This window comes from Macrobrachium rosenbergii, chromosome 13, assembly GCF_040412425.1.
Source record: "Macrobrachium rosenbergii isolate ZJJX-2024 chromosome 13, ASM4041242v1, whole genome shotgun sequence".
NCBI lineage: Eukaryota > Metazoa > Arthropoda > Malacostraca > Decapoda > Palaemonidae > Macrobrachium > Macrobrachium rosenbergii.
In genome coordinates, this window is record NC_089753.1 from 51,782,883 (window position 1) to 51,798,949 (window position 16,067).

The 16,067-nt window shown below is 39.3% G+C and overlaps 1 protein-coding gene across 3 annotated transcripts in view; it reads right to left on the minus strand.

Annotated features, from left to right (window-relative positions):
• Positions 1-7,869: 7,869 nt before the first annotated feature.
• LOC136845310 (sugar transporter SWEET1-like) overlaps positions 7,870-16,067 on the minus strand; it is a 164,159-nt gene continuing 155,961 nt past the window's right edge. For 2 of the 3 annotated variants that reach the window (XM_067115523.1, XM_067115524.1), the window contains exon 6: positions 7,870-13,185. In XM_067115523.1, coding sequence (XP_066971624.1) covers positions 13,154-13,185 — 32 coding nt within the window. In that variant the 3' untranslated portion in view covers positions 7,870-13,153. The remainder of the gene's footprint in view (positions 13,186-16,067) is intronic. The other variant, XR_010855140.1, reaches the window with a different exon arrangement.

Genomic DNA, 16,067 nt, shown 5'->3' on the forward strand with positions numbered 1-16,067 from the left:
TGAATAATCTTCATCACTCACAACCCTTGCAGTTCCCGATGGGGCAAGAGTGTCGGGGGCTGCTGCTTTCCTTGCTTCTGAGAGCATTCTCGACCAGATGAATTCTTTTCTTCGGAGAAGGAGTTATTCAGGTCAAGACACCAAGCTTCTCCCCTGCCTTGACAGAATACGAATTCTTCTTGCCTCGGAGGGTCTGGCCGATTGCAGTTCTGTGGGCAATTCTGGTGCTAAGAAGGACATTGTCCCAATTCGGATCTCCAGTTTCGTAAGTCCCGAATTGGCTCGACCCTTAAGAACGAACCTTACTTGGTTCTGCCTTTCTCTTGCAGAGATTTGCCAGATACCTCGGTAATCAAGGTTCGTACCAGGGCACTGCCTTGTCCTTTGGACAATGGCCAAGACCTTGGGGTCTTAGTCATCTCGACTCGACCTCGAGTTCAAGCCAGGCCCCCCTCAACTCCTAAGAAGTCCCAGACTTTGATGGAAGATTGCAGAACATAGCCCTCTCCTTCCCTTCCAGGAAAGTGCGCATAACTTTGTCTCTTTCCACCCTCTTTCCCATAAGGGAGGAGGGAAGAAGGGAAGAGAGAAAGAAGTATCAACTGGGAAGAAGTTCTCGTACTGCAGATTCCTGGATGAAATAATACTTATCAAGTCTCTGGAGCTGGCAGCGACATTGCCGAGACCTGGGAATGGATTCCTTCAGGAGAAGTATCTATTTCCCTTAGGTCTCGGCAATTCTTTTCATCCCGCTTCTTCTCCCGTGCTCCCGATTCGGGAAATCCCAGCTCGGCTAGAGCTAATTGTCTCGGTATCCTGTCATCTTGCAGAAGCTTCCCCATGGCGAAGAATGGAAATCTGCTTCCATTCCTTCGTCCTTCTTTCCTCTTCGAAATATGTGGAAGGAGTTAGGCTAATGCTTGATTGAAGGAACCTTCGAATATGCTTGTGTATTCCCCTCACATCATGTGTCTACTTACAGATTCACCGATTGAGGAATAGCCGCACACCTGTAAGACTATCTTGAAGGTGTGGGACCGAGACGAATAGTACCTTTTCATCACCATCCTGGGCTCAAGGCAGCCTTCTGGCCTTCCGAGAATTCAGGATGAGTTTTGCGACACTCAGTGGTTAGTTGAACAACAAACCACAGTACAGTAGCGGGATTTGTCGACAAACAAGAGGGAATTGTTTTTTCCTCCTGTTTCATCTGTCGACATCTGCAAGTACAGTACTTGAGTGTTCTATAGCGCACTCGACATCTCAATTAGCCAGATGCATCCCCGGTGGGGATGTATTGGCAGGCGAGTTTGGCCTCGGGTTTGAGTGATTGGGATGGACGTGTTGCTTACTCGAAGATTCACGAAGAGATTACTTGACTGAGAAATCCCTACCGTCTTTCTGTTGCCTCCCTGCACAAGTCGGTAGTTTTTTCTCGCTCCTTCATACCAGACCCAGGGGCAGCTATAACGAGGCATGCTGTCTTTCTGGGAAACTTGATATCTACATTTTTCCCTCTGTATTTGTCTGTTTCGCTAGGGGTTCTAAAGCATTGCTCACCCAGAGTTAAAGACAAATGCCGGAAGACTTCGCCTCTCACCTGACTCGATAGCCGAGGCATTGAGAAGAGTTCTGCTTGATCCAACCTCCTGTAGCAGCTACACAAGAAGCAGTTCTTCAGGCAGTACATCCTGGTGGTGTGTTTGGAACTGGGAGACCTTCCAGCTTCCCTTGCAAACATAGGCTTTCTCGCCGAGCAGCAGCAGCTATAGCTGGATATCTCTTGAAGTCCTCTGTAACACTGTCCCAGGGACTGGAGCCATCTTCACTGGTGGGTGTTGCTGCGGAACTCCTTGGGTCAGAGTCGCTCTTCAAGTCTGGACTTCCTCGTCTTCTCCGCCAAGGGTTGCTTCTTTCCTTTTCATTTGTGAAGAACATAGGCCCTTGCGACCTAGTCTTCTATCTGAAGTAGACTTCTCCTCAGTCAAGATCTAGCTATGGATAAGACGCTTCTTCGGTCTTGCTGTCCCAGGGAACTGTTCCCTGGTTGGCATGTGACTTTCGTTTAGGGTTCCTGTCCCATGCTGCACGCGCCCTTACAAGAGTCGTCGGATAGAGATGTGCCCTCGTAGGACCATCTCTCATCTTGCTCCGGCCTTGGCGTAGAAGATGGAAGAACAGGTGAAGGGGATCAATACCTCGACTCCTCCTCAGATGTTGTAGGTGGACTCTGAACCCTTCGGCATCTATTGTTGGGTCCGAGTCCTTCTTGTTCCCCTCCTCCTTGGACTTTGTATCGATGATCCAGATCATTCGTTACTTTGTCCTTTAGGGAGCTGTGGTACTTTCCAAAAAGGCTCGACACTCCTAACCTGGAGTTGTCGACATTTTCGCTAGTACTCTCTCTATCAAGGAAGAGGTATCTAAGGACACATCTTCCTCCTGGCTTCGTGAAGCGATCGAAGGAGGTACTGGCAGCTGACGACGACGATACCGGTACCTTCCACCTGAGAGCTCACGAAGCTGATGGCTTGGTCCATCCCTCGTATTGCGGAAGTTTCTGTTGGGCTGGAAGCAAGACGTGGTTTCATAGACCACACTCCTGTCTAAGACGTGGTTTCATAGACCACACTCTTGTCTTCCTATGGTATTGCCCTCAGACCTTTGGAACCTTTTTTCCTTGGCCCTATGGTGGCTGCTCAACAAGTTGTGTTTTCTTACCCGGCTCCTTCAAGAGGACGAGTAGCATCTTGCCTAAGGTGTTGGTTCTGGAAGTGAGAAGGATATCGAGAGTGACTGGCCTCTCTTCCTCCTCCTTCCCCATCCTTCTACTTCTCCTCTTTCGGGATGAGAATAGGACTCAAACCAATACTTGCTGGACCTGGCGCTGATGCAGTAAGACTACACATCGAGCACCTGTTCTATTTTTCTCCTAGAATCATAGAAGCAATTCCGCTCCTTCCTTTAGCAAGGGGAGGAAGGAGAGTCTGGCAATAAGGGAAACCTTATCTTAGCTTTTCCTTACTGCCTCCAACTCAAGATTCTTCCAGCCTATTTCACTCATGCGAAAAGGTCTAGTATCTGACATTTGATCTTGCAGTTCCTGCACTCCGATCAATACGTCAGTGGCTCAGGTACTCCTCCTCGCTCTTTCGACCAGGAGGAGTAGCCCAGGTGTGCAGAACTCCAGTTAGTTAAGGAGACTCACTCAGATTCCTCCCTCCAACCAGTGAGTCTCCCTATTTGTAAGGGACCGACGGTTTGTGTATCGTGTCGGAACAAATCACAGTTTTTGAGAGTAAATTGTATTTTTCCTAACTATACAAACATGAGGCCTTTACATTACATATTATGCCCACCTCATGCCATCCCTCAATCTGAACCTGGACCAAAAGGCAAACTGGAATGTTTACATCCGGGCAGGCAGGTTTTCCTGCCTACCTAGCGGTAGTTACTGACTAACCACCTTGCTCAAGAGTTTAACGGCCGTTTCCAGCCTATGCTGAAAGTAATTCCCTAATGCAAAGGACCTCAGGTTTGTAGAGTTAGGAAAAATACAATTTACTTTCAAAAATTGTAATTTTAAAGAAACTCCTCGAAGGAGACTAATCCATTACCTACCGTTGAAGACTCTCCCATGGAATTCTGACCATTTGGTCTTCTTGCCATTTCCTGTGAATCATATGCTGCAGTGCCCAAACCCAATGTCTCCCCAAGGGAAGTAGTGCTATCAACGAATTCAAATATCCCAACAGATGAAGCCACAGAGATACCGGGGGACTTTCCTGACCCAAAACTCTCCTATACATGTTTGATTTGTATCTATTCATTTCTGTGTTGGAAAAGCCTTCAAAACTATAGTCTGAATCCTCATTCTTAGATATATAGCTTCCTGCTTTGGAATGAGGTCAGACTTCTTGAGAGTGATTGTTAAACTTAACTGAGAACATAGACTTATAACTAACTCCTTAGCATGGAAAGCCTCTTTTAGGCTGCTCGCAAGAATTAGCCAGTCATCTAAGTACCTGAGAATTCAGATGCCTCGAGAGTGAAGGAGACCTGACATTGGGGCCATCAACTGAGTAAATAACTGGGGGGCTGTGGAGAGGCCAAAGCACGTTGCCCAAAACTCCCATACCTTCCCGTCCCAACAAAACCCGAGATGACGACGAGAATGAGGGTGAATGGGGACCTGAAGAAATTCATCCATGAGATTGATGGAGAACATCCAATCATCCTGACAGATTGCAAGAACTGATCTGGGTGTCTCCATCTTGAATGAAGTCCTGAGCACATGCTTGTTGAGATGAGAGAGATCTATAAGAGGTGTCCAACCTCCCGTTGCCTTCCTGACAATGAATATCCGACTGTAGCACCCCTTCAATGGAAGTGGAGCTGGTTCCACTGCTCCCTTCATTACTAAGGAATTTATCTCGGCCCCTAGAGCTCTCCCTTTGGTTGAAGTGGGAGAATAACTGTCAAATTGGAGGGGTATTCAACAGAGAAGGAACAGACTCCAAGGGAACCATACAACCTTCCTTGAGGACTTGGATGACCCATTGTTCCACTCCCAAGGATTCCCAAACTCTCCAGTACTGTCCTAGCTGGCCCCACTATTGCTCCCCGCGAGGGAGATGGCCCCTGTTTCCCAAAATTTTGCCCCCTGCCAAGCAAAGCAGACTGTTGCCCCAGAAGAAGCAGAAGAATTACCCCTACCAATGACGAAACCCTGAGAATTCCCTCCTCAAAATTTCTTATGAGGGCCCCCAGACTGGTACTGCAAAACCCACTTCATCTTCTCTGAAGCTTGGGGCTTCTGAGAACTGGAAGGCTGGTGAACGACAGGGGTAGGCTTATTCTTACTCTGCTTAATGCCTGATCACGCCTCCTCGTGATCTCAAGACTAGAATCATCTAGGGCTTTTTCAAGAACTGCCTCATCAAAAAGACCCCCCTCCCAAGAAGGACAATGCTCTATATTTCTTCATGATCAGGTCTGAAAAAGTGGGAGGGGCACATCCTAAATAAAAGTCCCTATGCTTAGCTACAAGGAAGAACTTAAGGTTAAACACCTCTGACATAAGTTGTTTCTGGGAGGTATCAAAACTATTCATCAATTGACGGTATAGTGAAAGGTTGTCATCAATAAGACATGGAATTGAGACAAGGGCATTGTTTGCTGACCATACCCAAACTAAAGAATTAACAATCTCTGTCATGGTACCCAAGGCCCCTTTCAACAATCATCCACTGAAATCCCAACCTGAGCCTTCAAAGACTTACCAGGAGCGGACAAAACATAGCCATATTCTCGTTCAGTGCCTAAGCTGAACATGAGGAACATGAAACTCTAAAATATTTCTTCCTGGATGTCATAGCAGAGATGAGAATGGCTGGTTTACCTTCTAAAGCCTTGGCAATTGCCCTATCATTAGCAATGTCCCATGCTGTTTCAACAATCTCATGAAGGTTCCACTGTGGAAGGGAAGAAGGTGATGCTTCCTCCAACATTCCCACCAGCATGAAGGTTATTACCCACACTAGAAACCAAGCTATCCCCTGAATCAGAATGAACATTTCAGTAATTGGTTGAGGTGGATAATTCCCCCAAACCATCTAGCATACGACAAGATGAGCCAGACCCTGAATTAACTCCAGAGAATCCAAAATTCTGCATGGGTGATAATTCTGCTACAGGTCTTACAGCTTTCCCATCCCATAATGTACACGATCGCGTGGCCTGAAACGAAGTCTCATTAACATAACCTCCTGACCTAGGCCTACACGGATCTTCCCAATTGCCTTCAAGATCTACATCACTATCCCCATCTAGCTGAATATCAGGGGAAAGGGAGACTAGTAACCATGGTCCTGCTATGCACTCCAGTCAGAACACTCCCACTACCTGTGGAATGGTGTGGTACTGAATGCACTGACTGTTGCGATGGGATCGCTCACATGTGAACCCAAAACAGGACCAGGGTGTCTGGAATAAACATTAGCCAAATCCCTAACAACATCAGCTAAGATCTGACTGTTTACATGATCTCTGTAGTTACTAAGGATAGAGCTCAAATCATTGAAAGATACACCTGATCTCATTGTTCAGCCTGCCTCAGAGTCAGAGGATGTAACAGGTTTAACCAAATCATCTACCTTCTCGCAGTGATGTGGTAACTCTGAAAAAATTTGCACGTCCTTGGGCAAGAATGAAGGAGTGCCTACACTACTATCTTGCACGTCTGAAGCCACGCTTACCTCTAATCTTACACTTGCTAGTACTCCTAATAAATACTGACTTAATGTAAGACACGTATTACTGATGTTGCAAATCAGACCAATCCTTGCACTGATCACAGCTAATCTCGAAGCAGTCATGCCCCCTACAATTAGAACAGACATACTAGTATGACTGTCAAAAACAAGTTTAACACTTAGCCATTTGCGGCAAGAAGTACAGCGTCCATTTGCGGTAAGAAGTACAGCGTCATGTTCACTGAAGCTGATGAAGCCGCACTGCTATGACTGGATAAATCCTCTGTAATCCTGCAGACAAATGCACAAATAATTAAAAGTAAGATTGCTGGCCAATACAACAAAGAGCTGTCAAGCATCTGTGTGCAATGGACAGCGACAAAGAAAGGAATGGCTTGGTGTTGGAGGGAGCTGGGGGAATCGGGTTGTTTTAATTTTAAACAACCGGGAACAAGCGACGGTGGTCTAATTTCATAAACAAGCGACAGTGGTCTAATTTCATAGAGACCAACTGGCTTGTTGCCTATTGTTTTGGGGTGTAAGTTCCTCATATATATGTATTTACAGGTGTATACATGAGTGTAAACAATTTGATTTTCATTTTGTTGCTATTGAGTGTAAACAATTTGATTTTCATTTGCCACTAACTTATTCTTTGCAACAATTGCTGGTGTAGAGTCAAATTTTGCCCAGGAATGTGGCTGCCTTAAGCTTAAAATAGGGATCTTTAAGAAGTTGCAAAAATATGCTTCATTTGAAAGCCCATAGCAACCAAAACTCTATCAAAATTCTTGCTATGCTTTGATCTGCTAGAGTATCATTGGCTAAACTGCACACCTGTTTTTACTTTTTTATTGACCTATGACAAGGAGCTCCAGTAATGCTTTTGAACAGTTCTTCACTAGTGACTACAAATAATTAGCATTTAGCATGTACTTGTATTAGAGTATCCTTTTACCTAAAAAAAAAAGGGAGGGCTTGTGAACTTGTGCAACAACAGTGACACTTTACAAGAACCAGAATTAAGTGTACATGAACTAAACTTTGTACTCAACACTTAAAAGAATAAAAGCTACAAATGTAAGTAGAATGAATTGTAACTGGCAAAAGATAAAATAAAAAAACACTTAAGACTAACAAAACACAAGATCAATAAACAAAGTGAAGACAGTTCAAACAGAATGGGTACTGGAACTGCTGCAAAAGGTACTTACAACGAAACTTTTGTACAGTGAAGGAAAAACACTTACTATTGACAAAATAATGCACAAAATGTCAACAAAGCATAAATAAGTAAACCCAACTGGAATATGGATAAAAGAAAATGATAAATTTTGCATGCATTATGCAGACCTTCAGGGAATGACTTATTGCCACCAGACATAGTGAGAGTTCCAAATGCATACCTGTCCAAGTGAAGTATTTTTTTGGTGGGGAGTATGTGTTAGGAGCACTGATGTACAGGGAAGGGAATTGTGATTTACCAGGACTGTGATGAAATAAAGGCCTATTTAACCAGAAAGACGGGCCACAAAATATTGCGCATTCTCACAAAACAATTTATGAGTGTTCTTTGAAATATTGTGTAAACCCTTGTCAAAAGTAAAAAATCATATGATTTATGGTATTTTTATTTTGAAGTCAATCTTGATCAAGCATCCCCTACCACTTTACAGAGATTGTTCATTTATGGAGAAAAGGCACACAATGTAAGAACAAAAAGTATATTAATACTGCATGTGGTAGAAAACACCATATCCATCCTGGCTAAAATCCTGATAATGAAAGACTTTTTTCCTGTTGAACTATTTCAGATAATTCTGAATGAACTATCACTTCGTAAAAGTAACTTTTAGTTTTCCAACCAGAATAGATATAAACAAGTATTTAGCTAGCATGAAATCAACATTGCACTTATCTGAGTAATTTCAATGAAGTTTGTTCATAAGCAAGGAGTTTCAATTCCTATACCTAAGTACAATACTGTGATATTTCCCATATATAAATATACTTTCACTGTACACTAGCATATACAATATGCAACACTTCCAAATTATACCTGAATTGAAGGCAATCTATGATTAATTCCTTTCTCTCTTGCTTTAGCCTTATTTTAAACTTATTTTTTCAACATTAGGGATGCACAGAAAAAGTACAATGTGCAAGTCTATCAGACGGAACTTCTTATGGGAAACCTGAAAAAAACCTTTGAATTGCACAGTATAAACAGTAACAAACAGCAGAAGTTGACTCACAGATTGCTTATATATGATACAGTGGTAGACTTTTACTTTCCCTTTCATACAGAAATGCTGTTCTATGTTTGAAACTGACCAACAACTGAGAGCAACAGCTTTTATAACCATGCAAAGTATCTCTGACATCTGACAAATTTTCAGTAAAGTCTGTTGGAAAAAAATCTGCTTTTAAATGGTTTTACATTGTCTTTTCCTGTATCCACATGATTTTTTTTATATTAAAATTAATGACTCATAATCATACTTTTAAAAAATGGCAGTCTTTTGGATTTACAAGTGTTGTTTCCTAATGAGTTTTGGATGATGCACCTGTATATAAACAAGGTACTGCATACAGCATATTTACATAATATTCCAACAAAACATATTTTCAAAAACTGATACAATATTTACTTTAACTTTTAAATAAGAAAAAAACCCAAATTTTTCTAAAACACTGTAAAACAATACAGTACTCCATTTCTAACAAATATAAATTCTTAATCTTTCAAAAGTTGCTATTACAGTATCTTAGACACTAGACCACGGAAGACATCTTAACTTTTCCTGAAAATAATGGAACATCACTTAACAATAGCTTACAACAATAGCTTACTTCACCCTCAATGGGAAAAAAAGGAAGCACTTGAATATCACAATTCCACTGACTAATGGTCACTGAATATTGAAAGGCAGTTTTAATGGAACTCTTACATATTCTGAATTCTGTAGTCTTTCAAGGAAAATTCTGAAAAAAAAAATTATCAGACTACACTTCCACCTCTGCTTCTATTACCAGTATGATAGCTTAGCCTTCATATATCCCAACAGTCAAACTTTCACTCCAAAATATAATCGTGGGTCTAGAAACGACCTTTGAGCAATAAGCATACAAGCATACTGTATATTTGCAAACACAAATGGGTTTTTTTTATCTAAAGTACCAAGACAGCCTCATGGAAATAATTCAATTAGATCCAAGTGCCCATGAGGATTTCAATTTCACCTGTCAAACACCACCAAAAAATGTAAACAATTTTACAGCCTCATGGAAAAATTCAATTAGATCCATATCTATTTGGATGCTAATTTCACCTTCACACAATCCAAAAAAGGGAACAACACTTTTACTAGACAATTACATCTGAGTTGGTAGGAACAATCATGTACACCAGAGATTAGCAACTTTCACTTCGTATGTCAGTCTTGACCTCAATTGGCTCTCCCTTTCTTGCTGCAAGCATGTTTGTCACATCTTCAAGCACAGGCAAATATAAGCTGACAAGGACTAGCATGTTTGGATTAACCTGATAAGGATATGGTTTGCATTTTGAAAATGACAAAAGTTTGGGATAGGTGGAAATGAAACTTTGCACCTCTCAACTGGATAATACAGTACTAACAAAAGTACATAAGGATGAGTCGACTCAATAATGTTGGCAGAGGTTAGCAAAATCTAAACATATGGATATTCAGGTAGTCTACTTCAAGGACAGAAAAGTATAAAACGAGACGGCAGGGTAAGGGTACAGGTAGGCACAAATATTTTTTGCTATTCACTTCCCAAAAATTCTGTTTTAATCACAGCAAAGTAATTTTGGAAATTACAGTTTACCATTTTTCACCACAGTAAAAATATAGACTATACCCTGATCAGAATAGCACCACAACCAGGCTCCTCATAGCTCTGCTTGGGTCCTGATACTGCAAGGTTTTTGAATAACAGGGAAATGATGCCTAAGGAGCTAACTTATCATGTTTAGTATGGTATTGTTATGGAAGAGCTTAAGAAACTACTGGAGATATTCAATAGATTAAAGATTTCTTCCATTTACATAGTCCTCACTTTTAAACAGTGTAGATGATGTCTCATGAGCATGCTTCGCTCTATGTCATAAAAGGACTTTGTTCTGCTGGCTTTTACCTAATTCTGTTCATTATGAACTGGATGCAAAAAATAAGTCCTTCCTTATCAAAAGGATTAGGGTAGTTAATGAAGTGGTTATTTTTATACTATATTGAATAGTTTAACCAGTTCAGTTCTATAAAGTCATCAATACAAAGTGTTCAGATGAAATAAAAAATCAACAATAGGTTTTCAATAAACTTTCCTTTATAAATGAAAGAAAAAGCATTCATACATTCCACACACACATACACACACAAATGTTCACAGAAAAAATACTTAAAAAAAATAGCACCTCATATAGGTATTGTTTCTTTCAAAGTGACTAGGGTACTTTATTGAGATACTGCTCTATGAGACCTGCTCTTTAGAAAACTTGATAAGTCTAAACTAGAGTAAAGCTTGTAAGGTCAACCTAGGGCTCTCATCAATTTCCAATGTGACTAATGAAAAGCTCCTATTTATAAACTCCATAAGTGGCGGAGGATATCTCCTACGGCATGTAAATGAAAGGCGAGTCCTTGATAGTATCATGCTGTCTACAAGTCCAGTATTGAATGTACAAATTATATTACCATAGCTTCAAGCAAGTGGCCTTCCAAGGCATACTACAGAGTCCCTGAATATGGTTCATGAATGACTGTTGAAATTCCTGAGTTTTATTATGAAGACCAGTTTCAAAAGGATGGCCTTGATCACACCCGAAGCCTTACACTGAATCAGTTTATACTTGTGTTAACTTGCTCATGTATGAAAGAAAAACAAATTGAATAAAAACAGGAAAAGGCCATTATGCTAAAAATGGAAAGGAAAACTGGCCCTATAAGAGTGATAGAGAAGAAAACAACAAGTAAATAAAAAAATAGGCCTAAGGTACCAATATGGTCGTCTTACACCCAAGTTATGCAACAGGATGTGATGACTCACTACAAAACAATGCCATGAGGACAAACAATTAGTTGATGGCAGAATGTCAGCACATATACAACACGTCATAGACAAAAGGTTGAAATAAAAAGGCTAAAATGTCTTGGCACTCGGGGGTAGTGCCAAGTAAAGTGGAAGAGCTAAAACAGCTAAAGTTATATACTGTAATGGAAGACCACTGAAAATGGGTAAAACAGCGTGATGAATGAAAATTATACCTTAAAACAGTAAGACAAGTAAGACTTATTCTTAATGGTGGCTTCAGAAACATGTGGATAAGTAACCATGTCTAATGACACTAAAATACTGAGGATGATGAAGGGAACAAAAGCTAATTCTGGGTTGAAGGTGGAAGTAGTAAGATTAGTTGCACATACAATTGTTGAGAGGTGCACATAAATAATGATTACTAACAGTGAGAGAAAAAAGGTCATGTTACTCAGAGTGCAACACTCACCAATCCCTGTGATTCAAACTTTGCCCTGACCACATCAAGAATCCTAACAGATAATTTCATTTTTGATCTATAAACAATCTGTGAAATTATTCATAGCATTCTCATCTGGATCTATTTGCTTACTTTCTGAAGCTGACCAAATAATCACACTGCATTCAACAAACATTTAAAATCCCACTACAAATCAAGTGCACCAAAAACTGCATACCTCACCAGCATCTCACAAACATGTGCGTTATCATATATTACTTTATACAGTTTACCAAAGTAAAATCAGTCATTCACATCACTTTTTCCACGTAAATTATTAAGTAGTTTCACAGACTTGAGTCAAAATGTATGGCACTCGTGGTATACATGTATTGCACAAATCTTGCAGTCCATTATCATAACTAAAACTGAAGTATTCCAAATATGATAACAGCACCCAACCTGGTAACAAACATCAGTAATTATGACTCAACACCATACCGTAACCCAAAAACATCCTGAAAGAAATAAACTGCTACAAAAACGCACACTCACGGCAAAGCTCCTGCACAAGAAGTGCTACCAAAACAACAGTTAACAGCGCTGATAACCTTCTATGACCTCCAAATAGATGAACAGTATTAAAATATAAGAACCTATGAAATAATCTTACAAAATGACCTAGGATAAATATGAATAAATACGGTATTCTAATATATGTGGTGCTGAGACAATTCAGCGCATATGGTTTTATTTCCAACATTCACTTCTGCACGGTAAAAAAATAGGTTGTACTTTCTTAGCTTTGAAATGGCATAACGTAGTTAAATATTAATTCTCATTTAGTTAAAAGGGCATAATTCTTCTGTACCTTCTCTTAATTCATCATGGCAAATGCAATGGAAATTATTGTTTCTCTATATTTGAGACACTTACAATACAAGTACCTCATTTTGCACAGTACCCAAGGGAAAACATCAGTTTGGAAAAGCTTTAGTATTAGCCCTAGTAGATCAAGAAAGGTTCACAGACACCTTTCAAACACTAAAACCTATGACAAAAACAAAACTGCAACCCCAGCAAGCTTGCATTTCTAAGAGGGGTTTCACTGGAAGCCATTATAAAAAATATATGTCTTTTAACATGCAAAAATATTCTGTTGAAAATTAAGTACCTTAATGTAAATTTACCATTTTCTGGAAGATTAAGTTTCTCTCTTTGATATGACATTACTGTACTTTTACGTATTTTTAGTTATAACAGTTGACCAAAATGTCTGCTTGATACATCACACACTGACATGTATACTTTTCCTGTGCAAATTGCATACTCAACTGGAAAAGTATTCCTGCATAACTTGTGGGTTTTGATCGAAGGACAAACACTTCTTTTCAACAGGAGACTAAACTGGTCTTGAATCTGCTATGCGTTCTCCTGAAAAGTCAACACAGATTCACTTTTTTGTACCAGCATCAGAAATGGTCAGGAAAATCGAAGGAACTTTATAAAAGCGCATTTCTGAATGGCTGACAATTCAGTGTAAAGTACTTTACTACAATATTATTTCAAATATTCAATAAAGAATGATAATATGGTTATTTTAATGCTTTCTCAAAAATTTACAAATTTACACAAAGCTGAGCACATCCAAAATGTTTGTGATATTAACAGGTATCAGCAATTGTATACCTAAAGCAAGTAGTATTCCAATTACAGTTACATTTTTCAAAATGATTGTACAAGTATATGGTTTAAAACAGAAAATGCAGTATTACCAAATCAATTATCAAAGATAGAAATATCTTGAACACCAAAGATGAAAAACTGATTAGTTTACTTGTGACAGCTTCAAAAAGTACTGCCCCATATCAAATAGCATAAATCTGAATGATTTTGGTTGTATACAAAGGTTAATCCATTTTTTAATTTACAGAGAAGAGAGACCAAAAGGAATGTTTCTGTTTTCTTGTACAATAAGTTTCATGGTAAAGAAATACTAAGTCACTACCAGAAGGCTTGATAATGTAAAATAACAATTCCACTGTGAAGTAGTTACAGGTAAGTGCAAGAAGAGAGAGAGAGAGAGAGAGAGAGAGAGAGAGAGAGAGAGAGAGAGAGAGAGAGAGAGAGAGAGAGAGAGAGAGAGAGAGAGAGAGAGAGAGAGATTATAGTCATCTTTATTCTCTGAAATTGTTGAGTGGCAGAATTTCTCAGAGGCACTTTGTGTTGCACAGCATTGGAGGCAATGATGATTATATAGCAGTTTAACTAGACCACTGACTCAACAGTGTCATAAAAGACTCACCCTGACGAACTTACTCTCAGCTGAGAGACTGAAATTTGTGCAACATACAATTAGAGGTCAAATTACCATGTAAAAAGAGGCTACAGTGTTCCACGCACGGCCTACTGTCGGAGTTTCCCTATAGGAGCAACAGTCAACATGAGTGACAAGGAATCTAGACAGCAGGAGGTTTTTTTTCTTTTTATCAAGCACAGAGTACTGAAGGCTTTCATTGACAAGGAAAATAATTTAGTAGGACAAGCTCTGCACTAGGATAAAAAAGACAACTTTACAAAATGAGCTGCACTTGCTACACAATAATCAATAACTTTCTATAAAATGCTTAAGTTATCCAAAAATGATTTTATGTTCTTAGCATAATAAGTGTTAATGTACCATACAATTACGAGATCCATTTTCAGTACTGTGCTTTGATGAATTAATAATTTCAAAGATCAGTGGAAGTAGAAACAGAAGGTATATATTTGTTATAACTATGATAAAAACTTCAGACTATTAGATCCTGAATAAATGGAACAATATCCAAACCACTGAAATTTTGAAGTAATAAGGGTACTGATCCCTACGATACAAACCCACTCTATGCATGCCATTTTATTCTGCAATAGACAATACATTAAGATAACTTGGAATTAATGGAATATCAAGAGGAATATTGCACATCCCTCAATAACCACCGAAGCACATCTAAACTAACTTACACAAGGTGTGGTCACTGGCTTTCACTACAAGTTTTTTTTTATCAATAAATACTTCAATGTATGGGACATCAGGATAAATTAAAGGTGATTCTTGGGAAAAAAATTGCCCTCACTTTACACACACACTCATTTGTGTAAGACCATTTGAAAATATACACTATAAGGTTGTTCTTTAATGAAGGTGACCATATATAAAACTCATGGATTCTGTGTTTACAGAGGACTGGATTGCTCCATATGCATGGAATACCTCACAATGTACAAAGACTTGTTCACTATTCATACAATGCACTATTGAGGAAGGACTACTCTACTTACAACATAAGGTGTATCTGGGTCAAATTACAGTCAACACAACCTACTTTTCTTTTTCATTATCCTTACAGCCAGCTACTCAGTCTGTGAAAGTAGCTTTGTACAGTTTCAGATTCCTTTCTCTTCCTAAGCAGGAATTGAAAGCATTCCATCACCAGATGAATGATCAGTTAGGAAAAAAAAGACCATCATGGTACCATATTTAGCTTGATTTCCTGAGTGGAAACCCTGAGAGGAAACCACATTTCTTTTTTCACAAATAACATCAATTAATGAGGTATACGTAAAACATCAGTGCTCTTTCTGCCTGAACTCTCATTAGGTCTAGGTCTTAATCTAACCTGTCTCTACGATTTCCTACTGGTCTTCATCCTGCTAGTTCTATATCTAATGCTCTTCTGATGAACTGCTCCAAGATTCTTCTCATCAAATGTCCAAGCCATCTTAGTGTTTGAGATCCATTTTTCTGGCCTCTTGATACCACACCTCTCCAGTGACTCCTCACTTGTAATATTATTTTCCCACCATACTCTGGTCATGAAACTTGACATTCTATGGTTACATCTTTTCCTAATCTCTTTTATTTTCCTTATCAGTGCCCCTACATAAAACTACTCTATGTTTATATTTATGTATTAAGACAGAGACAATTTTATGTAAGTGGTAGTGTTTTAACCAGAGTAAGCTATACTAGTTGACACCAAAATAAAGCTAAGTGTCCTCAGTCCTTAATAATCCATTAAAACCAAAAAAATATATATCTCCACAAAACAAACCATGCATGTTAATATTTTGATGCTGGTACAAAAAAATGATGGGAAAAAGCAAACAAACAAGGTGTAATAACAGAATTTGTAAAGAAAAAGGAAAAGAAATTTCGACTGGAGAACTAGTTAAAAGCTTTTATTGATAGTAAATCAACTCTTCAGTATTCATGAATCAACCCAAAAACATGTCACACACTCTTCATTGTAAGTTAAAACTTGCAATTAAAA